The 24809-nt window shown below is 41.0% G+C and overlaps 1 protein-coding gene across 2 annotated transcripts in view; it reads right to left on the reverse strand.

The window, feature by feature from the left end:
- Positions 1 to 24404, reverse strand: part of LOC117712941 (ATP-binding cassette sub-family G member 3-like) — a 44330-nt gene extending 19926 nt beyond the window's left edge. Inside the window, exons 1-11 of one of the 2 annotated variants that reach the window (XM_076937866.1) lie at positions 24281 to 24404; positions 23427 to 23653; positions 21475 to 21693; positions 19440 to 19499; positions 18390 to 18504; positions 17737 to 17892; positions 16590 to 16726; positions 15341 to 15492; positions 14305 to 14406; positions 11727 to 11974; positions 8565 to 8647 (exon numbers count right to left, since the gene is read on the reverse strand). In XM_076937866.1, the coding sequence (XP_076793981.1) occupies positions 8565 to 8647; positions 11727 to 11974; positions 14305 to 14406; positions 15341 to 15492; positions 16590 to 16726; positions 17737 to 17892; positions 18390 to 18504; positions 19440 to 19499; positions 21475 to 21674 (1253 nt within the window). In that variant the 5' untranslated portion in view covers positions 21675 to 21693; positions 23427 to 23653; positions 24281 to 24404. The remainder of the gene's footprint in view (positions 1 to 8564; positions 8648 to 11726; positions 11975 to 14304; positions 14407 to 15340; positions 15493 to 16589; positions 16727 to 17736; positions 17893 to 18389; positions 18505 to 19439; positions 19500 to 21474; positions 21694 to 23426; positions 23654 to 24280) is intronic. The other variant, XM_034509177.2, reaches the window with a different exon arrangement.
- Positions 24405 to 24809: the final 405 nt, after the last annotated feature.

Consider the following 24809-nt stretch of genomic DNA (forward strand, 5'->3'; position numbering starts at 1 on the left):
ATGGAGACATATGCATGTTGACCCACATGTACATGTATACACACCTACATAAACATGGACGAAGTCCACACAAGAGTGAAGAGAAAACATACAACACTGCATACTTACACTCAAATACACTAACACAGTCTTTGTCATGTATTTATACATATTCATGCACACACCCTCTCACAACCATTCTCACATATGCATAAACACTCACACACTGACACACACTTCACATATACATGCTCACACACACTTCCCATCATACACACACATACACACAAACACACTGACACATACACTCACACATACCTCACATACACATGCTTACACCATCATACACACACAGAGAGAGAAAGAGAGACAAACAGAGAGAGAGAGAGAGAGAGAGAGAGAGAGAGAGAGAGAGAGAGAGAGAGAGAAACTTCCTGAAGTTTCCTTAGTTGTCAAACCTCTTTAGCCAGTGTGAGGTACCCTGCTCTGTGGATGTGTAGCAGGGAGCACAGTTTTGAGCAAAGCATTTGTGATACATAAATTTTAGTAAGAGTTCTGACAGCGGTGATGCTGCTGAGAAACTATGTTTGGAACGTGTTATAGTTTAACATGAACAGATATTTTTAAGGCCATATTATAACTCAAACTAGACAATGACCACAAAAGTGACTTCTATATGAGGAGTCAGAATAACTGAATCACATCCTGCTACCCAATACTTATGTTCAAGTATTTTTTAGGCCACATTGTAACTCAAACTAGACAATGACCACAAAAGTGACATCTATATGAGGAGTCAGAATGACTGAATCACATCCTGCTACCCAATACTCACGTTCAAACAAACCAATTATATTCAAGAAAATTGTCCCCTAAGCAACAAATGGAGAATGAAATTGTAAGCTAAAACCATTCATATCAGTAGAATAAAAAGGCAGCACAGAGAAGAAGAGAAATGTATGTGCATCATGTATCTGGTGAGGAGTTCATATTTGAGAAACAAAAATAACTATAACTTAATAGCAAGGAAGAATCAAAGGCCAATGAGATGGTTTGGCAGATGATGACTATGACAAGCTTGATGACCTGCAAGCAATCCCTGAAACCCATGTGGTGGAGGGATCAGCTCTTGTAAATTGTTCTCTGTCCTCCACATGCATGCTGTAGGACATACATACTCACCACATACACCCATTAAGTAAATAAATACATAATTTTGGAATGAAAAGGAAATATTCCAATTTAAAATGGGAAAACAGGTTTTACAAAGAATTCATAAAGCATCCAATGGGTACTGGTTTATTTTCTTCTAAGGAACCTTGTTCAAAGCAAGAACGAATATGTTTGGGTGAGATTGTGGACATTCTTGAGCCCCTGTGTTCTGCTGGTAAGAATATAAAATAGTACAGTGAGTGGAGACAGGATAGAATTGCCTCAAGGAACACAATGGCCTTACAGTATGTCAACTCTATCCCTCTATCTTAAGGACAACATTCCAGGACCCAAACACATGTATTGCACACTCAGCAGCATCAGTCATAGTGTAGCCAAAGGTGAGAGCAAACTGCATTTCCAGGCTCAGATGAATGAGAAGCAACAGCATGAGTACACAATGGACAATTATTCTGCCTCACAGAGCCCAAAGAAACCCCACACCTGGCACACTTTTATGCACCCTGAAATATGCATATATTACAAAAATGGAACAAGTCAGCCAGAACAAACCAGAATCTAATCAAACCAACAACAAACCATAAACACTTTATGACCTTTATGACTCCAATTTAGGGTCCAACATTAGTCATATTCGAAGGCAAAGAGTAGAGTGGTGGTTGCCAGGAATTGAGAGTGTTCAGTATGGAGTGGGGGAGTCTTCTCTCAGAGCTTTGGGACTCCATGTAGAGAGTTGAAACATTGTCCTTACGTTTAGATTGTGGGTAGAAGCACATACACCAAAACCTGTTAAAACCATTTTCTCTTTCTGGGTTACCTTATCTAGCCTTGATATGGGGGTATGTACCTAGTCTTCTTGAAGCTTTTTATTCCATGTTTGGTTGGTGTCACTAGGTGTACCCTTCCCCAAGGCTGCCAGCCTGTCCAGGCTGAGCATGACAGAACACACTGTTTACCACTAGAGACCGAATAACATAGGACCTGGTAGGCTGCCTGCATTGCAGACCCAAAGTCTGCCACAAGAGTCCTGTTGAATAGATTGCCTGCTGAGCTTGCTTGATGCACCTCAGGCCTGTGATTAAGGATGCATACCCCTCACCCACACTGCTGACCTGAAGTGCTGAAGAGACTCTTCTTGTGGGGGTGGGGTCTCCCCCTTTTTATTTTATGGTCGTACATTAAACTTTGAGCCTCAATCAGAGAACTTTGTCCTGGCTTCATCTCTTCCCGCCTTTCTCCCATCCCCAGCCTCTCTTGTAGGAAACCTGGTTCAACTGTGGCTGCTGGCGGCTACAGAATGGCGCCTTGAACAGGGACCTGAGGACAAAAGACCAGCTGAGGGATGTTGTCTTGTGTAGGGCTCTAAGGAAAACGGAATAATTAGAAGAGTATCCTGCGCACTTAATAAGTAGCAAACGATTTTGATACTAGTGCTAGTTATGGTTAATTGTTGAAGGCCAGGTTTGCAGGAAGTGTGTTTGTCAGGGATAGGGTCTAAGAAATAGGCGTTGGCTCAGTGTCAAATTTACCTAGGAGTTGACAATGAATTATGGGTCAGGAGAATTCCAAACGGGCATTTACCCGCAGCTTACAAGAATTGCTCCAGGCTGGAGGATCAGGGTTTTCAAATAGTATGTTAGAAAAATTTTTGGCAGACATAAATTCGTACTGCCCATGGTTCCCACAGGAAGGAACCTTGAATAAGAAAACCTGGGAAACAGTTGGACAGGTTTTATGAACTATGAAGGCAGATCCTATCACTCTTTGCCTTTAGGAGCTTGTAAAAGATGCTATCGATTATCAGATAGATAAAGAGACCTTGGAGGCATTAGCCACTGCCCAGGCACAGCTTGAGGAATTCCAAGAATGCCTATCAGAGAGCCTTTCTACAAGAAGGGGCACTCTGAAATCTAAGTCAGAGATATCTGAACCTAATAAATCTCCTACAGCTCAGATAAAAGAAGTTGGAGATTCTGATGATGAATCAGATCTAGAGGAAAGAGCCAATTTAAAGGAAAGGGCTTCCAAACATCATGAAGATTGCCCCCCTGCTATGTACCTTCTGCTCCACCTATGGTAATTGATGCAGCAGAAGCTGCCCAGATGGACATGAAGGTATATAAATTAGAGATGGAAATTAAGATGGAGAAATTGACTAATGAGCTACAGGAGTTAAGGTGTCAGTCAGGTGCGAAAAGGGGTGATGATTCTCAGATACATCAATCGCCATTAAAAAGAGCTATAAATTGGGTCTGTAGGGATGGGCAAGATACATCTGACATGTTATCATTTCCTGTAGTTGAAGTAATTGATCAACAGAACCAAAGAACTAGACAATATTAGGCATTGGAGTTTAAAGTGATAAAAACAATTAAAAACTTCGGTTTCTCAATACAGGCCTATGGCGCCCTTTACACAAGCTTTATTGGATATTGTGGTAGAATCAAATTTAACACCCCAAGATTGGAAAACTTTGTGTAAGGCTACTTTGTCAGGAGGAGATTACTTGCTTTGGAGCTCAGAATGGCGTGAAACTAGTAAAACCACCACGATGAATGCTCAGGCAGGTAATCCAAGCTGGGATCTAAACATGCTCTTAGGAGAGGGTCAATATGAAGGTAATGCTAATCAGGTTGAGCTGCCTGCAGGTGTGTACTCACAGATTGCAATGGCTGCTTGCAGTGCTTGGAATCAGTTACCTACTAAAGGGGATGTTAATGGGAGCTTATCCAGCATCAAGCAGAGTCCTGATGAATTATTCCAGGACTTCTCAGGCTACAAAAGACAGCTGGTAGAATTTTCAGGGATGCTCAGTCAGGAAATCCTTTTGTTACACAACTGGATTATGAAAACGCTAATGCAGCTTGCCCCGAGGCTATCAGGCCTTATAAAACAAAAGCAGACTTACATGGATATATTAGTCTGTGCACTGAGATTGGACCCTCTTAGAATAAGGGTCTGGCCATGGTTCTTCTGATGTGTATTGGGTTCAATCTATTACTATTAAGAGACCTACTCTTAAGTTAATAATTGAAGGAAAAAGTTTTGAAGGGCTTGTGGACATGGGAGCTGACATAACGATCATAAGAGGACAAGAGTGGCCTTCAGCTTGGCCCTTGTCTGATATACTCACTCAACTTCAGGGAATTGGTTATGCTAATAACCTGAAACAGTGTTCTAAACTCCTAAATTGGAGAGCTGAAGAGGGCAATTCAGGACAAATTCAGCCCTATGTGATGCCGAATGTGCCTGTCACCCTCTGAGGAAGAGATTTTTTGTCACAGATGGGTATTATGATGTGCAGTCCTAGTGAAGTCGTGACAAAACAAATGTTAAAACAAGGATTTTTGCCTGGCCAAGGACTAGGAAAAGAAGGGCAAGGTATTAATACTTTTGAAGCACCTGAGCCTTATTCTGACAATAGGGGTTTGGGGTATTTTTCATAATGGCCACGATCTTGCCTGCATCCCATGCTGATAAAATTCAATGGCTTAATATTGTCCCAGTGTGGGTTGATCAGTGGTCTTTGTCTAAAGAGAAAATAGAAGCTGCTTCATTGCTTGTACAGGAGCAATTAGAGGCAGGACATATAGTAGAATCTCAGTCACCTTGGAACACTCCAATATTTGTCATAAAGAAAAAATCTGGAAAGTGGCGGTTGTTACAAGATTTAAGAAAGGTTAATGAGACCATGGTACCTATGGGAGCTCTACAATCTGGGCTTCCATCTCCAGTGGCCATTACTAAAAAGTTTCATAAAATAATAGATTTAAAGGTTTGCTTTTTCACCATTCCTTTGCATTCTCGGGATTGCAAAATATTTGCTTTCAATGTTTCTTCTGTTAATTTTAAAGAGAAGATGAAAAGGTATCAATAGGTAGTTCTGTCTCAGGGCATGGCTAATAGTCCTACATTATGTCAGAAATTTGTAGCACAAGCTATTGAGCCTGTAAGACGGCAATGACCAATGATGTACATCTGTCATTACACAGATGATATTCTTTTAGGAGGGAAAGATCCTCAGGATTTGCTTTTATGTTACAGAGATTTACAACAGGCATTAGCTAATAAAGGATTGCAGATAGCTCCTGAAAGGGCACAAACTCAGGAGCCTTATAATTACTTAGGCTTCAGGCTTACAGATCAAGCTGCTTGTCCCCAGAAAATAATTATTTGCAGGGATAGTTTAAAAACTCTAAATGATTTCTAAAAGTTGCTAGGCAATATCAGTTGGCTTCATCCCTATTTAAAGCTTACAACAGGGGAACTAAAACCTTTATTTGATATCCTCAAGGGAAATGATGATCCTACCTACCCTCGATCCTTAAATCCAGAAGGATTGTTGGCATTACAATGAGTAGAAAGAGCCATTGAGGAACAATTTGTCACTTACATAGATTATTCCTTGACTTTGCATTTGTTAATTTTTAATACAACTTATACTCCTACCAGATTGTTGTGGTAAAAGGCTCCATTCATGTGGATAAATTCAAAGACATCCCCTAAACATAACATCCTACAGTATTATGAGGCGGTAGCCCATATGATTGTACTTGGAAGAAAACAGGCATTGACTTATTTTGGCAAAGAGCCAGATGTCATTATTCAGCCTTTTAATGCAGATCAGACTACTTGATTAAAGCAACGTAGTACAGATTGGTTGCTTGCTCAAATAGGATTTAATGGCATTGTTGATAATCATTATCCCCAGATAAATTGATACAGTTTCTAAATGTACATGAGGTTATATTTCCTAACATGACTTCTTTGCAGCCTTTGTATAATGCTTTTTTAATCTTTACTGATGGGTCCTCTAAAGGACGAACAGGGTACCTCTTAAATAATCAACAGGTAGTCATAGAGATGCCTAGACTCTCAGCTCAACTAGTAGAACTGACAGCAGTTCTAAATGTGTTTCAATTGACAAACAATGCTTTTAATTTTTTTACGGATAGCCTGTATGTGGCTCAGTCCATACCTTTGTTAGAAACTTGTGGTATATTGCAGTTCAATACTCCAGCTGGATCCTTGTTTTCTCGACTACAAAACCTCATTCTTACCAGGAAAAATCCCTTTTATATTGGCCATATAAGAGCTCATTCTGGCCTTCCTGGACCTTTAGCTTCAGGCAATGATCATATTGACAGAGCTTAAATAGGAGAAGCCTTAATTCTGGATCCTGTTGCTTTGACTAGACGAGATAATAATAAATTTCATCTCTCTAGTCACACTTTAAGGCTCCAACATAAGATCACTAAGTAGCAGGCTAGAATGACTGTAATACAGTGTCCTAACTGCCTTATTTTATCTCCAGCTCCCCATTTAGGGGTTAATCCAAGAGACCTTGTGCCTAATCATATTTGGCAAATGGATGTAACTCATTATGCAGAATTTGAAAAATTGAAATATATACATGTCTGTATTGGCACTTGCTCAGGATTCCTTTTTGCTTCTCTACATTCAGGGGAAGCCTCTAGAAATGCAATTGATCATTGCTTATAAGCCTTTAATGCTATGGGATTGCATAAAGTCCTCAAAATGGACAATGGGCCAGACTATACTGGAAACAACTTTATATCATTTTGTAAGGAATTATTAAACACAAAACTGGAATTCCTTATAACCCAATGGGACAAGGAATTGTTGAATGTGCACATCGCACTTTAACAAATTGGCTTATTAAAACTAGAAAGGGGGAAATATACCCTCCAAGGTCACCAAAAGCACACCTTGCTTTTGTTTAATTTGTTTTAAATTTTCTGCAAACTGATACTAAGGGTCAGTCTGCAGTGGCTCGCCACTGGCATCCAGTTACTTCCAGCTCATTTGCCAGGTTCTTGTGGAGAGACCCATTAACTAATACTTGGAATGGTCCCAACCCTGTTTTAATTTGGGGCCATGGATCAGTCTGTATTTTTTCAGACAAAGAGAATGGAGCTCGATGGCTACCTGAAAGATTGGTCTGTCAAGTGGACACGAATCTTGAGCCTAACAATCATGATTCTAATGATGAAGATGACTCAAAAACAGCCAGCTGATTTAACTTGATTTAATAGTCTCCACTCTTGCTGGAGAGTAAGTAATTGTTCTTAAGCCACCCACCTGGTGGCCAGACCTGTTTCTGATCCCGGCTAATTAGCAGTTGAATGAGATACTGGAATACTTCAGCTTTCAATCCTTGCTCAGATAATCATGTTGCTTTTAACCTTTGAATGTTGTATTTTAAGGAGGCTGATTACCCTCACAAAGGATCACTTTTAGCAAGCTCAGCTACCTACTCCTGGCAGTTACACATCTGTGAACAATTGCAGCTAGCACACTCCCATGGGTTCCTTGGTCTAATTGTGGTCTGGATCTAAAGAGTGAGCCAATGATGGCTGGTTAGTCAATGATGGGTAAGAGTGTTTTGAGCTCCTATAAACCCAAGACAGAGGCATACATCATGATGCTATGTATGTTTTCCTCAATGACAGGTAATTATAGGAGTAATTTTTAGCTCCTATAAACCTTGCATGCATCAATATGCTATGTATGATTTCCTCGATGATGGGTAATATAGGTGTAATATAAATGCCAACCTAAGCCAGGCATGGTCGCCCAGCCACTGGAGACCTAGAAGGGATGAAATATTGTGCCCCATCCAGATATTGGCACTGCTGTCTTAAAAAATTAAGGGGGGAACTGTACCCTTCCCTGAGGCTGCCAGCCTGTCCAGGCTGAGCAGGCTGGAACACGCAGTTTACCACTAGAGACTGAATAACATAGGACCTGATAGGCTACCTGCATTGGAGACCCAAAGTCTGCCACAAGAGTCGTGTTGAATAGATTGCCTGCTGAGCTTCCTTGATGCACCTCAGGCCTGTGATTAAGGATGCCTACCCCTCACCTATGCTGTTGACCTGAAGTACTAAAGAGACTCTTCTTGTGGAAGTAGGGTCTCCCCCTTTTTATTTGATGGTCTTACATTAAACTTTGAGCCTCGATCTTTGTCCTGGCTTCATCTCTTCCCACCTCTCTCCTATCCCCAGCCTCTCTTGCAGGAAAACCCGGTTCAATTGTCGCTGCTGGTGGCTACAACTAGGAGGGCTGCTCTTTTCTTAGGAGCTGAGATGGGGTTGCATTTGAGAGAGAGAGGATGGAGGGAGAGAAACTGGGGAAGGGAAGGAGAAATATGGTAAGGATGTAATATATAAGATGAGAATACAAAAATGTGAACAGTTTGGTATCTATAGTATCATACCATCTACACATAAACACGTGAAAAGTAAGCTCTTCCACTCAGCTTTCAATGTAGAACACACTCGACCACATAATAAATGCTTACTCATCATGAATTCCAAGCCTGAATTGATTTCTGTAAGCCTGAACAAAATGACAGCACTGTCTCAAAATCAGGACCCAAGTTCGATTACCTCATCTGGACTTCAACACAATCATCTTTTATGACATGGAAAGTGATGCCTACAGCTGCCGCCAGTATGACTGTGATAACAACCTATCAAACAGAAAATGAAAAAAAAAAAAGGAAAATTTCTATTAGGAGTAAAAAGTGCTCAACACATTGTCCATTATATTAAGATGCGTGGTTTCCAAATCATATCTCCACAGTGAGATGAACATCATATTTTGACCGGAATCCTGGCAGAATATAAAACACACATGTTTATAGACTGCCAGTATGTTAAATTCAAAATTGAGGGCCCTGTAATCTAAGGCCCTAACTGTACAAAGCCTGGAAAAGCTAAGATTTCTTCTTGTACCCCCAGAGGAATGGCCATGAAGGTCCAATAATAAAATTCAAATTCATTCACGATGCAGTTCCTAACAGTGCATTTGTGTGTCTTCACCTCTGCAACCTCTGGGACATCTAAGCCTCTGCAACAAAGAGCAATTCTGCTGCCAGCATGTATTCACACAGCTAGCTCTGCAGAACCCAGTGCTCCTGTTGTCCACCATCTCTGTCAGTGCTGCTCCATCACCTCAGCAGAGGGGCCTGTGCCCAACAAGTCTCACCCAACTCCTCCACACCCTCAGCTCCCCATCTACTCTGTGCAGACAGCTCACAAGGAGGTTGAACAACCTTTGGTCTTAGAGTTAAATGGCTTTAAAACTGGCTTCACTTAGCTAAGGAGTAGGGTAACATGATTCTGTGACTCATTTTGAGATATTTATTCTATTATTCAACTGGTTACTTTTTAAAAACATGAAATTGTAATCTAAGGAAAAATAGTTTTTCATATAACATGATAACTTAAATTAAAAACCAAATCCCCGGGCTTAGAGATATGGCCCAGCAGCTAAGAACATTTGCTGCTCATGCAGAGGAGTAGAGTTCAGTTCCCAGCACCTTAAAGACCTATCACAACCACCTGAAACTCCAGTTCCAGAAGATCTGTTGCCTTCTACTAACCTCCATTGGCATGCCAGTGATGCACAGTTATACATGCAGACTAAAACACCATGCACAAAAAATTAATAAATACAAATTTAAATTTTTAGTCCTCAATAACCTTCAATAACATGTGCACATTCACACACTCACACACCACACTCACTCATACATACACACTCATACAAACTCTCACACTCACATACACTCACACACACTCACACTCATGTACACACTCACAGTCACACACTCACTCACACACATACACACACAGTCTTTTTATGTCATACCATTGCCTCAATGTTCAAAAATGAATGACACAATTTGATGAATGTAACTGCTCACTTGTTTCCAAATCATATCAGATCCTTTTTCCCCAATGAGATATGACATAATAATACCCTATGACATAAAATTCCAAGTGTGAAGACTAATGTGTTTGAAGCAACTGACCGTATAATTCAAATGATAACATACATACACACAGAGAAGGCAGCAACTTTGAAACATGAAAATGGCTGTACACATGTTAAGAGCTAGGCAGGGTTTCATCACAGCCATCACTGGCTGTCTTTCTGTATTCAACAAAAACTACATTTCTGATTGTGGCAGGATATTTTTCTGCCTATTGTATTTGAGGTGGAGCTTTGTGATTGGGCAGTAGAAGAGGTAGGCAGATCGAGGAGTTGGGAGGAGAAAAGAGGAAGAAAAGAGGAGGGGAAGGAGGAAGAGAAGCAAGATGGAGGAAGACATTTGGGTCTCTAGCAGTAATTAAACATATCAAAAGGTTAGATATTTGGTAACAATTCTAATTTCATGGGCATCTTGTGTAGTGCCCATTTGCTAATATATAAATTCATTGGATAATCTTTAAGAATTAACAGTCTCATTTATACTGGATATGGGAATTGTTATATGTACTGCATGGGATTGGCAGAGTTAGCCCATGAGCCAAGATAGCAATGGGGTCCACAAAGCTGACTGGTGGAGGAACCAGCTATGCCATTTTGTGGAGCCAGGGCAGGTATCCTGGCTAGCATGGCTGGTCACTAGTGTGGAAACTAGTGGGGAATACAGTGATGGTCCAGAAGTAGCTGCTCCACGCTGCACTACTTTTTCAAATATCTACTATTACACCTGATAATGAAGTAACAACCCACAGTATAACCAGGTAAACTGACTATAATGATCGCACGGGAATGGGCATGTAAATCCACAGCAGAGGCTTGCCCTCTAATAGCTAAGACCCTGAAACCAATTGATAATGCAGCAGAATCGTCAACATCATCACCAGATAAAAATATCAATGAATATGTTTTGACCCCAATAAGCTTGGACAACTACATTTCTGTGACATTCATGTTAGAATAACAGAAAATTTAAAGTAGAATTACCATTGTTACAGAAGAATGACCATTGTTACAGAGACAGTTTTAAGAAAAGTAGAGAGTGACCTCCACCCAGTTCCCAGTTAGCTGACAGGGAGGAGCTGGGTTAAGTCTGGGTGCACTGTGCATGAACTATTCTCTTTGAATAGCTACTGCCCCTAAATAGGGAAACAGTGCTCCACAGCAAAAATCATCACTCAGGCAGTAGATGCACAGGCTCCCATCAGAGATGTGGAATGGCATTGTTTCCTCATAACCTGATTTCAGCTATAGATCATCCTTTCTTTCCCTCCCTTTCTCCAGTCATCTCCACACCTTCTCCACTTAAACTTTCTCCAAAGTCTGTTCTTTCACCTGACATGCTACAAATTTTATCTATTTGTGCAGGTACCATCCATCTACCCACATGGAATTTGCATCAGGAAAAATCCTTTGTGCTCACTTTATTCATGCCTGTACTTGAACTTGAGGATGTGCAAGTGAATTAAAGAATACAGCTGAGAGGAACTCCCAAGTGTGCCTCTCATTACTTTATGCAACTGTTGAATTAAATTTCATACTGGATTAGTCATTACAGTCCCTCTAAGTAAAAAACAACCACTAAAAACCCTTTCTGTAGCATGAAGTTAATCATGTTTTACTTGCTGCAGTGAAAAATTCTGCATGGCAAATACAGAGAGAACTCAAATACATGGACAGCAGCAGAAGGCAAGAGTGACCCAGAAGTCACTGACACAGACATAAATTGTCCCCACTTGAGTTTTTCACAGTACATTTAAAAGAATTCATCAGGTTACCTGCTTCACAGTGTCCTGTGGATGAACCATGAGATTTTTGAATGATCGATAGATAATCCACCCGAGCTGATGCCACAAAGGGGTGATACATGTGGTCTCCACAGCTAAGACCCTCTCCAGCTTCTGTTTCCCCAAGAGTTGATCCAGTTTGGTTCTTGTTTCCCTGTATAAGGTGGACTGGGTATACATGTTGGCCAATTTTCTTGTGATTTGAGATTGTCTCTTACAAAGCTCTTCATATTTGTCAACTTTGTAATGAAAGGGGATAAAGACAAGAAACAGCAGAAAATAATTTAACTGATTTTTTGTTGAATAGCATATTGAATTCCTGAATGTATCATATGTTGACATTTCACATGTTTTATGTGTGGATTTTTCATTGAGACAGTCTTATGTAACCTAGACCTTCCTCAAAATTGCTATGTAGCCAAGGGTGACCTCAAACTTTTCCTGGTCAACCTGATTCCATGTCTCAAGTGCTGTGATTACTGGCATCCACCATAACACCCAGATATTGGGGCTAGGAACCAAACTCAAGGCTTTGTGCTTCCTAGGCAAGCATTATCCTGGCTGACTTACATCCTCATCTCACAAAAATTTGAGAATAAAACAATTGTTACTGTGGAACTCTTTTACATATTAGAAGAACATCCCTAACTGTGATGGCTATTCCTGGTTGTCAGATTGACTACATCTACAATGAACTACAATCCAGAAGTGGAGGGCACACCTCTGATCCAGATCTTGAGGCTGGAAGACACAGGTTTCTGACCTGGATCTTGATATGAAGATCTTGATGCATAGTGGCCTTAAAAAATTAAGGGCCAGGCAAGATAGTACAAGCCTTTAATCCCAGGAGACTAAGGCAAGGAGATCTCTGAGTTCAAGGTCAGCCCGGGACAAAGCAAGTTTTAGACCCAGGAGTGGTGGTACACACCTTAATCTGGACCACACCTTCTGCTGGAGACCTACATAAGGACAATGGAAGAAGGAAGATTCCCTCTTCTTCAACTGCTTGCACTTACCTTTCAGCACATCTGTAGGAACCTACTTCTACAGAAGACCAGCTGAAACAACTAGCTCATAGGACTAAGCAACTACTAGATCCTTCGACTTACCATTCACAGCTGCCCATTGTTGGAGTAGTTGGACTACAAACTATAACTCATTATAATAAATTCCCCTAATATATAGAAACATTCCGTAAGTCCTGTGACTCTAGAACACCCTGACTAATGCACTAACTGATCTGACTATTGTTATTATCCCATAGGTTCAGCAAACTGGATACCTTTTCCCTTTTGGACTCTAATTCTTAACAAAGGCTTCTTTCTCATATGGTTCTACATTTCTTAATATAAAGGTCTGGCCCCTGCTTTCTACAACATGCCAGTGTACATTCAAATGTATAAAATACCAAATTTCTTTCTTTAAGTTATAGTGTGTCACAGTTTGTCACACAGAATACCATTTTGCAATTGTTTATTGCAATGAGTCATTGGTCTGTTTTGAAACCTCTGGCTTCTGCTGCACTATCAATACTGGATTCTTATGAAGACTTCTCTCAGATATCCTGTTGTTGCCCTGGGTCATGGAGGTCCTGTATCTTTGGATCTATAGAACCAGTCCTTTCACAAGCTCCAGCAGATCAAAGATGGAGTAGATGATAGGGTGGGCTAACTCAAAGCCCTGGGTTTGGGCCTCGGTGGTAACTGAGCTGCAGAGCCCACCAGCTCTCCAGTATCTTCCTCACCAGGGTGACCTCTGTAGCACTGCCCCAGCTAGCTCACCCAGTGCTGCAGTCATCAAGGGACACGGCCAGTTCTCCCCCTCTCATGCCCATAAAACCAGCTCACCATCCCTCATGCCACCAGAGTCAGCTTTATTGTGGTACCCAGGTGAGGTACTGGGCCCACCCTGTAGAGTGCTGCAGCCAGAGGGGGCAAGGCCAGCTCTCCTGCTCTGGAACCCTCAGGGCAGGCTCACCTGTGCTTTCTTAACCCTGTCAAGATCTACTGCACTGCCCAGGTGAGGGGCAGAGCCCACATTCCACTCTCTTGCCCTAGGGTTGACTCACCTGCTCCAGTGCCACCAGGGCCAGCTCATGGGGTCAGCCCCCCACCCCCACTAATCACTAATTAGAAAAATACTCTACAGACTTGTCTACAGCCCAATCTTATGGGGGAATTTTCTTAACAGAGGTTTCTTCCTCTCAGGTGACTTTCTGTGACAAGTTGACATAGCCCTACAATGCCTGTACTTGGGAGGTGAGGCAGAAAGAGCACAGATGCAAGGCCAGCCTGGCTACCTAAGCAAACCTTATCTAAAACAGTACAAGGATAATATGCAGATCAAGGAGCGAATTTACTTTCTAACAGAAATTTCTACTACTGACAATATCATATGAATGTTCTTTATAAATTAAATCAAAGTCACCCAGCACTGACCAGCAGCAAAGTCTATCAGCTAATTTTAGGACACTTAATTAACATAAAATGCTATATTCTAATGAACCACATTGTGGTGTTTAAATGAAGTCACTTAGGCAAAAATGTCTGACTCTAGAAGACTCACATACCGTCATGGCCATCTTCTTTTGTGCCTAATATAGCAGAGAAACCTCCATTAATGATGTCCAGGAAGAAATCTGCAGGGTTGTCGTGGTTCTCATACTTGTAACCTACAAAGAATACAGCCCAAGAACACGAACCTGAGGACACTCTGTCAGAGAGTGGGGGAGGGGAGAAAAGACACAGTATAACTTCCTCCTCTTCTTGCAGTTTTCCTCCACTATTTATTTTTTACATATACGTGTGTGTGTGTGTGTGTGTGTGTGTGTGTGTGTGTATGGTTTCCTCATACAATATTTCAGCAATCTCTGTTTCCTGTCTAATATATAGAGAGTATATATGTTTATGTGTACATAAACTCTTATATACATGCAAACTCTTCCTGTGAGACAAACATTTGAACTAAGCTTAAATTTTTATTGGGCTCCATAGACTCACTAAGTTTGTACATTTTAAATGACAATGGTTAATTAATAACAAATAAGGAATGCTAGAAACTAAATAGTTAAGCCTATACTTGGACTCAGATAATCCTTCATAATTGCAACCATACTTCTAAATGATAAAACTGACTGCATGAACTTTTGAAAAAAATCTCACCATACACTATGAAAAACACCAGCAGACCAAAAATGTGAAGTCAGACTTAAGTCTCTCAAGCCCCTATGTAAGGACTGAACCTAAAATACAAACATAGCCATAAGTAAGTAACATCTCTGCAGCACCTCAGAGTCAACTCACATACTACGGGAAACCTGAAAACCATCATCAGCTACATGAGCAAGAACACTATGTTGTAAGGCCTTTCTCGAGCTATTCAAGTGATGGATAGTGGGCCCTGAGGCCAAAAAAGAGACATGACCAACAAGCCATACTGTCAAACTAACAAAAATCCTGCCTCCAAATTAACCAACAGTATTTAAAGTGGAGAAACCTACACATAGTAAGTCTGCACAGGAGTCAAACAGCATCCCTGATATCCCCTGTTTCTCTTTGCAGATCCTGTGAATGAAGAAGCTCTTATAACAATAGACAACCCCATACCTCCAGATTTGAAGTACCCTAAAGCATCCTGAGCAGGTCCATGAAACATGAGTTTTCCTGAAGCCACTAAGGTGAGGCTATCAAAAACACTGAAGATGGAGTACTGAGGCTGATTGATGGAGAAGATGATTGTCCGACCCTTCTCCGATACCCTAAGTTCAGAGAGGGAAACATGCTAAGTTACTGGACACTGGAACCTTGAATTCTCCACACAATAGTTATCCACAAAAGTTATACACTTTGTTCTCATTTCATGTTGAATTTTCCTTATAAACACCTCATCTCACTTGTGTTATGCATCCAAGAGACAAACCACACTCTATGCTTTTATTTAAAAGTCTACAACTTCTTAACATATGGAATATCAGGTGTTCACAGTCCATCAGAGTTTTATTGACACTGCCAATACCCAGGCAGTGTAGACATCCAATTCATCTGAGACAATGAATTGGATCAGTGTGATGGTTTGTATATGCTCAGCCCAGGGAATGTCACTATTAGAAGGTGTGGCCCTGTTAGGGTAGGTTTGGCCTTGTAGGAGCAGGTGTGCTGCTGTAGGTGTGGTGTTTAAAACCTCATCCTAGCTGCCTGGACGTCTTTATTCTGCTAGCAGCCTTCAGATGAAGATGTAGAACTCTCAGCTCCTCCTGCACCATGCCTGCCTGGATGCTGCTATGCTCCTGCTTTGATGATTATGGACTGAACCTCTCTTAAATGACAGATCAGGGCATAGACACAGAGAGAAGGAAAGTACACAATCCTCAGCTCAGTGAGACATGCTCTGCAGATATGGCCTGTGGATACCTTCATATCTGCCTTAATGTATCCAGTCTGTAAGAAATTTAACTTCTGTCAACTCATTTAGTCTGGGGTGTCCCTAACAGTGCACTAGCAAGAATCTTCCTTCCCCTCAGCCCACTGGGTCAGCCCCCTGTCTTTTGAATGTTCCAGACACATCAAACTTGCTTTGCCTCAGCTGTCACTGTGTTTAGATCTCTCCACTCAGCCCCATCTCACTTGTCACATGTTTGCAGGTTTAGGGACATGCTATTTAATGCAGTGTTCCACCTTCTCCACAGCCACCCATCCTATGCTCTAGGCTTTGTTCTTGATGCCTCTTCTCTGTTGGTTGAAGTTTCCCTCTAACAAACAAGAGTTTTATGCCCTACTTCTGAATCTCCTGCACCAAAAAATGCACAGAAGTGACTAGGTAATAAGTTAATAAATATAATGTCCCTTTAGCACATACCTTCTCAGGACTGAGATGATATCAGTTGTAGTTTTCAAGTCTAAGCCAGTGGTGGGATCATCCAAGAACAAGATGGGATGCTCAGTGACCAGCTCCATTGCTATCCTGGTCCTTTTCTTGAGTTCTTTGGATCTAGGCTAAAACACCAATGACCATTGTTATCAACAAGAACATATCACTGCCATTTGGTGAACTAGCTTGTTCCAGCAATAAAAGACTGTGTTAAATCATTATTCCAAAGAGCCAAAATATGGGCACCTAGGAGAATAAGGTTTCTCTTCTAACAAGAGAGTAGAATGAGGCTCAGGTCAGACTTGAAATGAAGCCTTGTTAACAACACTTATTGTTTGGCTCCCTATCAGGTCACATATTCTAGAGGAGGAGTTGTCACATGCAAAGTGAGATGACTGTCAAAAGAAATGAGGAAGAGGGGAGAGGAGAAGGTAAAATATCTCTAGTAATTTAGTAATCATTTAACAATACCCCAACACACATACATACATGCATCCTCAGTCTCCCAGCATAGGCCAGTTCCAGAAATACATTTGAAACAACAAGGAAACAAAGTCTTCTGGACCAGGGCTTCTCAACCTGTGGGCTGTTGTCCCCTTAGGTGTCACATATCCGATATTTGCATTAGAATTCACAACACTAGCAAATTACAGTCATGAGGTACCAACAAAATAATTGTGTGCTCCTGGATCACCAGGAATGAGGAACTGTATTGAAGGGTTGCAGCTTTAGGAATGATGAGAACCATTGCTCTGGAGGAAGGGAAGATAAACAGAAAACAAAAACTCATCAAATTCTCAATTCTAAGGGCAGAGGGGTCATGTGAGGAAAATATGGAAATGGCCATTCGAGGAGCACTTTTCCCTGCTGGATCACTTTCGATTCCCAGGCTTGACCATTGTTAAGATGGCTTCACAGTTTTATTTCCACCTTAACATAAAGTATCCAGTCACTTAGTCATTAACAGAGAAAGCAGCCACCTTTGACCACACAAACTACAGGAAACAGCATGTAGAGGGTCAGGTCATCCACACACCGATCTCTCTCTCTCTCTGTCTCTCTCTCTGTCTCTCTCTCTGTCTCTGTCTCTCTCTCTCCTCTCTCTCTGAGCCTTTCAAGATTTCCCTCACATTACCTTGCTCTTTTGTTCTTCTTTATCCAGATGCAGAAGCTCCAGCACCTCATTAATCCGTCTTCTTTTTTCATCTCTTGTTATGGTCATTGGAAGACGAAGAGCTGCTGAGAACTCTAAATTCTCTCTCACAGTCACTGTGTCCAACACCACATCATTCTTAATGGCAGATGAAATTTTAATTAGGTACAATTATCACTGAGACTCAAACAAATGTAACCTAGTCCACACAAACAACACACTCAGTGTAATGCTCCACTTAATATTAGCTTTCAATTTCACTAATCCCAAACTCAGAGCCTGATCCAAATGTTTTATTCCCCCCACTCCCATTTGCCTTCAGAACAGAGGATAGGAATTTTGGTGACTGCTGCCTGTAATTATTTGAAGAAGACATATTCTAAGGAGTGGAGAGAGGTGAAGAAAGGACAGAGGTGGACAGAGTGGTCCTTTAAACTTAAGTCACAGCTGCAATTGCTAATACTGTGCCACAGATATCAGACTCAGGGTAATGAGTCACTATAAAGTTTTAGCATAGAAAAAGTGGGGCCTCTGAGTGTGTCATATACTTAACTGGAAAGTCATATGTCCATAAGCTGAGCACCTGCCCATACCCAAGCAGAAGTGGTTTAAAATTGCAACCCACCAACACTTACTCGTGGTACATAACCAGATGAACATTTGAAATTAGCAGGTCGGTGTTTACCATTTATCAAAATATCTCCTGATAATCCACGTGGATCTCTCCTTGCAGCTAAGACATCTAAGAACCTACAAAGGGTTAATTATATTGTGGAGTTTATTTTCTCCCTTCAATGAAAACTATCATCCTTTAACTTCTCAAAACAAAAATTTTGCATATTAGCTGTGCAGTGGTGGCTCCTGCCTTTAATCCCAGCACTTGGGAGGCAGAGGCAGGCAGATTTCTGAGTTTGAGGCCAGCCTGGTCTACAGAGTGAGTTCCAGGACAGACAGAGCTACACAGAGAAACCCTGTCTCAAAAACCAAAAAATTTGCATATTAAATAATACAAAACATAATGTAATGAACAAGGAAACAGTTGAACTATAATCACACACACTCATGTACACACACAAGTACAAGTACACACATGACTGGACACCCACACACACACACACACATCTTAATGTTCATTGTGTGCTGTAAGACAGCCCAGATTTTTGAATATAGGACATGATCCACATGGCTACCATTCCCTGCTATCTGACCTCGGGACTCAATCCTGTTAATGTGCTGCTGTATTTTGAGAATTAGGCCTGTTGATGCTTTCTCAGCCTCAGGAAATACCACCAACACCACCACCAACAACAACTACTTTTATTTCTTCTTCTTCTTCTTCTTCTTCTTCTTCTTCTTCTTCTTCTTCTTCTTCTTCTTCTTCTTCTTCTTCTTCTTCTTCTTCTTCTTTTCCCTATTACAATACTATCTATCTACGTCATTAAATAAGAATAGTATTTATCAACACCATATGCCAATCACTTTACCACGTGCTATTCATAAAGTGGACCCAGAAAGACTTTATGTACTTTGTGGAATATTAGAACACATCCCTCCTGCACATCATCCCCAGCATAGAGTACCAGATAAGCTGTAATAACAACTTAAATAATAGCCATAAAGGTGACTGGTTTTAAAACACATGAACTGGATGCAAATGGCTTATGTATGCTTTCTGTTATACTCACAAAGATCTGCTCCCATCTTGAGGTCCCATAATGGCATTGAGGCCAGGTTTCATGATCCCACTGCAAACACAAAATCATACTGGTTTATGTTTCTATTTTTAAAAAGTTAAATTAGGTTATGGTCTAGATTGAGAATGGTCCTTGAAGTTGGTTGCAATAGTAGACAAAAATAAGGACAAACTCACAGGAAAATATTATTAGAGACATATTATTTATGAAATATGTCAACTGCTAGTAAGGAGTCATGAGAAAAATGCCTCATATATCACAAATTCCTTTTGTTTAATATTTAAACCATTTGTCATTTTTGAAAAGCAATTCATCTAAGTTTAGTGTTCCTTGAAGTGATAGTCAGTTCTCATTAAGACTCCACTGTACACACAGCCTTAATGTGTCACATACAGCTTCCCACTAATGTGTGATGATCAGTGTCTTCATAACCCTGCTTGCTACTAAGTGAACCTCTACATGAGAAACCAATAATTCATAGGGTATCAGAATCTCTGTCATTACTATTAAAATGGATTAGAACCAAAATCAAGACACCTTCGGTAGAAATCCAGAGACTAGAAAGAAGCATTACAGTGGATAAGAAAGTTTTGCCAAGATCAACACTCAAGAAAAACAACCTGAATCAAAATAGAAAACAAGAATATACATCCCACAAAATGATGGTTTCCTTCTTCAATACACAAATTAGAATACACTACACTCAGTTTAGAATTGAAGTACACCGTGCAGAACATGGATATTCCTTATTGATGTACAGATACAGTGCACACATGAATCAGTCTCAGAAAACTGACTGAATGCTTCAGAGTAGTGAACATTCAGACTGGAAAGGGCATATTCTTATAGAAGCTTAGTTACCTTCCCTTTCATCATTTCACATTCAGATAATGTGCCAGCCCTTTGCCTTGTTCATGCCCTTCTTTATAAGAAATGGTGGAAGTTGGAGATAAAGGAGCAGAAATGACCAGTGCCCAAGAGCAGTGTAGGGTTGGGCTTGGGAGAAAGAGTGTTCAGACTGAGTGGGGGAAATCTTGATATGTTTGCTCTCCTTAGGATTTGTTATGGGCTGCTCTCTCTGTGGAACACTGTTTCCACATTGCTTTTGCTCTTTTTAGCTGTCAATGAACTCTGAGCAGATACATCAGGCCCTGACTGTCTGCTGTCGGGACTTTGCTCATTGTTCCCATTTCATCACCTGTGACTGACCCGGTCAGCCTTTCAGTTCAGTGTCAGGAGGGCTGTGTGCACAGAAATGTACACAACACTTTTAGATTTTTAAATTTCTAGGATTTAAATTTCAATATTCCTTTATCGTCCCTTGATTTTAGCAGTATGTCTTCAGTATTATTTCTTCATTCCTAATTTTATTGAATGAAAATCATTTATTATGTTCTTTTTTGGTAAGGTGTCTAAGGCTTTGTCAAACTTGTTTGTATTTCCAAAGAGCAAACTTTTTGTGTCATTCATCCATTCTATTGTTCTTTAGTCTCCACCTCATTAAATTCACTGTGGTCTTGATCCTATCTGTAGGCAAAACATGGTAAGGCTGGATTGATGGGGAAGCACTTGATAGGTAAGGACCTAAGAGAAACCCCCAGAACTAACATAAAGTTGAGTGCAGTAGTGAGCATCTCCAAAGCCAGTGGAGAGAGGAGACAGAGACAGGAGAATTCCCAGAAACTTGCAAGCTACTATCTTGCCATACATAGCAGAGAAAAATCTGAGACTCCATTTCCAACAAGGAAAAAGTAAAGACTAATGCTTAAGGTTGTCCTGAGAGCCTTGTGGCACATGTGTGTCATAGCATCCACACATCTGCAGACATGCATATCTGTGTGCACATGTGTGCTTACACACCACACACATACACAAAAAACATAAACATGCACAGACATACACATACATACACACACATGCACACACAGATACATTTATACACACACATATGTGCAAACATACACACACACAGCTGACTTATAAAGGAAGGTTTGTGTACACTGTTGTCTTTAGCTCATGGACATACTTGATGTTCCATAGTGTTTCTATCGAAGTCTTTTTCCGAAGTAGAAAGCCACGCTGCACTGTTTCTCGGTAGCTGATGTTGTGAAAACTTAACACAGCCTCTCCAGTCAGTGTCTTCGGGTCACTGGTGTTTGTTTCAGCAAGGTCACAAGGATGTCTTTCTATCATTGGGATTACAGTGGGGTCGTTATTGGAGGCCATCTCGAGATGTTCTTCCTTCCTGTGTAAAGAAAAGCAATAGCAAGTTGAAGGTCCACACAAGAAGTCATAACACAAATCATCACACTCATGGATGGTTTTAAACTGGGCTTTCATAGGTAGACTCCTTCCTGATGAACAGTCCATATCTCTGTGATTACCTGAGGACCCAGATGAGAAACAGACATTACTGAGTACACAGACCCCTTAGACACCATATTCTTAAGAAACAAATGAGCACATTGAGCTTAAGATAAATGCTATCTATAATTAATAAAGAAAGAGACAGATGAGAGGGCAGATTTTACTTACTTCAAAAGAATATTATGATATAGTACATGTTCAGAGGCAAAAAACACGACCACCAATCAATCTCTCTCTCTCTCTCTCTCTCTCTCTCTGTGTGTGTGTGTGTATGTGTATATGTATATATGTGTGTATGTGTGTGAGTGTGTGTATTATGTGTATATATGTTTGTATGTATATGTATGTATGTATCTGTATATGTATATATCTGTGTATCTGTGTGTATGCGTGTATGAGTGTGTCTGTATATGTGTGTGTTTGTATGCATGTGTATGTATGTTTGTGTGTATATGTGTGAGTATGTATATGTGTGTGTGAGTGTGTGTGCATGTGTGTAATGTTTGTATCAGTGTATTTGTATGTGTATGTGTTTATATGTGTGTATGTATGTGTATATGTGTGTGTAGTATAAGTTTATATGTGTGTATATATGTGAGTATGTATATGCATACATAGTGTATGTGTGTATATGTGTATATATGTGTGTGTATGCATGTATGAGAGTGTGTAGGTGTGTATATATGTGTGTGAGTGTATGTGTGTATATGTGCATATGTATATGTGTGTATGTGTGCATGTGTGTATGTGTGTATGTCTGTGTATATATGTATGTGTGTATGTATGTGTGCGCATATGAGTATGCTTGTGTGAGTTTATGTGTATGTAACGTTTTCAAGTTCTTTAACTTTCATAATCCACCTTAATTCTAAATAATTTCCTCAAGAGCTGATTCTAAGACTTCCTACTTCAAACAGTTTTCAATTATGACCAAACTTAAGTCAAAAATATTAAACAAAATGTCTGCAGTGACAGGAAAATTGTGCTGAACTGATCCTCGTCCTCATGTACTGAATGTCACATGGTGCCCCCAAAATATATGTAATGTGGCTATAAGGTAAGTGTTTACCAAATACTTACAGAACACGAGACTCACATAATCACATATGAACTCTCAGCATATCTTTAAATGAGACCTGCTCATCAAGGGTGTCTGTACCTCACAGGGTAAGGAAAATGGCAGCCACAGTTCCCCGCATGGGCGCTCCTGCTGACACTATGACATGGTTCAGGCACAGTCTTCCTTTGGGTCTCCTCTACATGCCAAATTGACACATGCATAAAAAGGTTCCCTCAAAAGCAAACTGGTGAGAGCCTCTCTGAAGAGCAGTGCGTTTCCCTTATTCTTGAGCTGTGGGGCTGAGCAAGCCCTTCTTGTTATGCTCACAGTACTGCAACGTCAGGGGCTGGAGAAATGGCTCCGCAATCAAGAGCACACACTGCTCCTGTTCCCGGCACCTACATAATGCAGGGACTGACAACATCTACAACGCCAGTTCCAGAGGAGCCAGTGCCCTCTCTGGCCTCTGTGGACTGCAGTCATGCAAGCAGTGCACCTACATACATGCAAGCAAAACATTCAGACACATAAAATAAAAACAAATCAATCACCTGAAAATGCAACTTTCAGCTTCGAGGGTCCCTCAACGCACCCGTGTCCCTTCTGACTTCCTCACGTCCATGGCTCTCGCACAGCCCTCCACTCTAGATGGCATTTTATTTCCGCTTATGATATTTCTCCTCTTTTCAAATGCTTCACAGATGCTCAGCCATAATATGTGCAGAAATAGGTTCTGCATGTGTTTGCATCTTAATGCACATTGATCCAAGAGGACACACTAGGTTGGGTTAACACCATAAGAAGATGTCATGTGTAAATTCATAGGCTGCACACACAATGCTTAGTAAAGTGGTGTCCCTAAGAATCGTTTTGTCTTTCTAGAACTAAAAGGAGTGATTACATTTCTAGTACTACAGAAGAAAATAAAACATGATAGCATTATAGATACACAATTTACTAAAAGGTGTGCAATCTAATGATTTTGATCTTTAATTTTTCCGTCTGTTGAAACCTTTCAGGCACTATCTGAGAAAAAGTCTTAAAAAGTTGATGAATATTTGTATATCGAACTAGAGACTGCCGGACAAATTTTATATCATGGTATAAAGAAAAATAATAAACTGCCCCCAGCTCCCTTAAAATGACAGTGTTAATAAATTTCTTATGCATTTTTAATGGTATATCTGCTACTCAATAAAACTTTTACCTGCTCAACACCAACTGTGTTTGCCTTCATACATTTGGAAATCAAAAGTTGTACATTGCCAACCCGCCCCAAACAGGGACCCTCTATGGACTGCATGATGTGACCAAGTTACTTTGCCTTTCACACTTGCAATTGAAACTTCAGTGGGTTTCCTGGCCCTCCACTGCACTCTTCTGCATCCTGCTCTCCCGCACTCACCTCTGTCAGATAATGCAGGGGCCCTGCTCCTTGTACAGGAGGAGTTGCAGCTCTGACCTTCAGGAAGGCTCAAGAGGCTCTGGCTTCTGCTCAGCTGCCTGCTCAAGCCTCTGTGGTCAGGGTGGTGATCTGGGAGCAGAGATCAACAGAGGACAGGAGAGGAAGTAGCAGTCAGTAGGGTGGAAAAGGGGGCGGGCCATGCCAAGTGTCTGGGGAGGGGCGCGCAGTGGGGAGGATGCCATAGGGGGCTCTGTGGACTGGGGATGCACCTTGGGGCAGGAGCTAGCCATGCGGTGAGGGCGGGGGGTGGGGGGGTTCAGGGCGGGGGAGTCTCCGTGAGGCACTGTTGGAGTGGCATCTTGGGTTGAGGGCTCACTTGGGGTCCAGCCAGATCCAGAGACCTGGGCGGACATCATGCCCTAAGTCAGACTCACATCAGTGCTGGACTCTGAGAAGCCACCTTACAGGAAGAGACAAAGTGAAAGTAAAGGTTTCTGTGGTGTGTTTTGGGTTTTTAAATTTTGTTTTG

Source organism: Arvicanthis niloticus, chromosome 7 (assembly GCF_011762505.2).
Source record: "Arvicanthis niloticus isolate mArvNil1 chromosome 7, mArvNil1.pat.X, whole genome shotgun sequence".
Taxonomy (NCBI): domain Eukaryota; kingdom Metazoa; phylum Chordata; class Mammalia; order Rodentia; family Muridae; genus Arvicanthis; species Arvicanthis niloticus.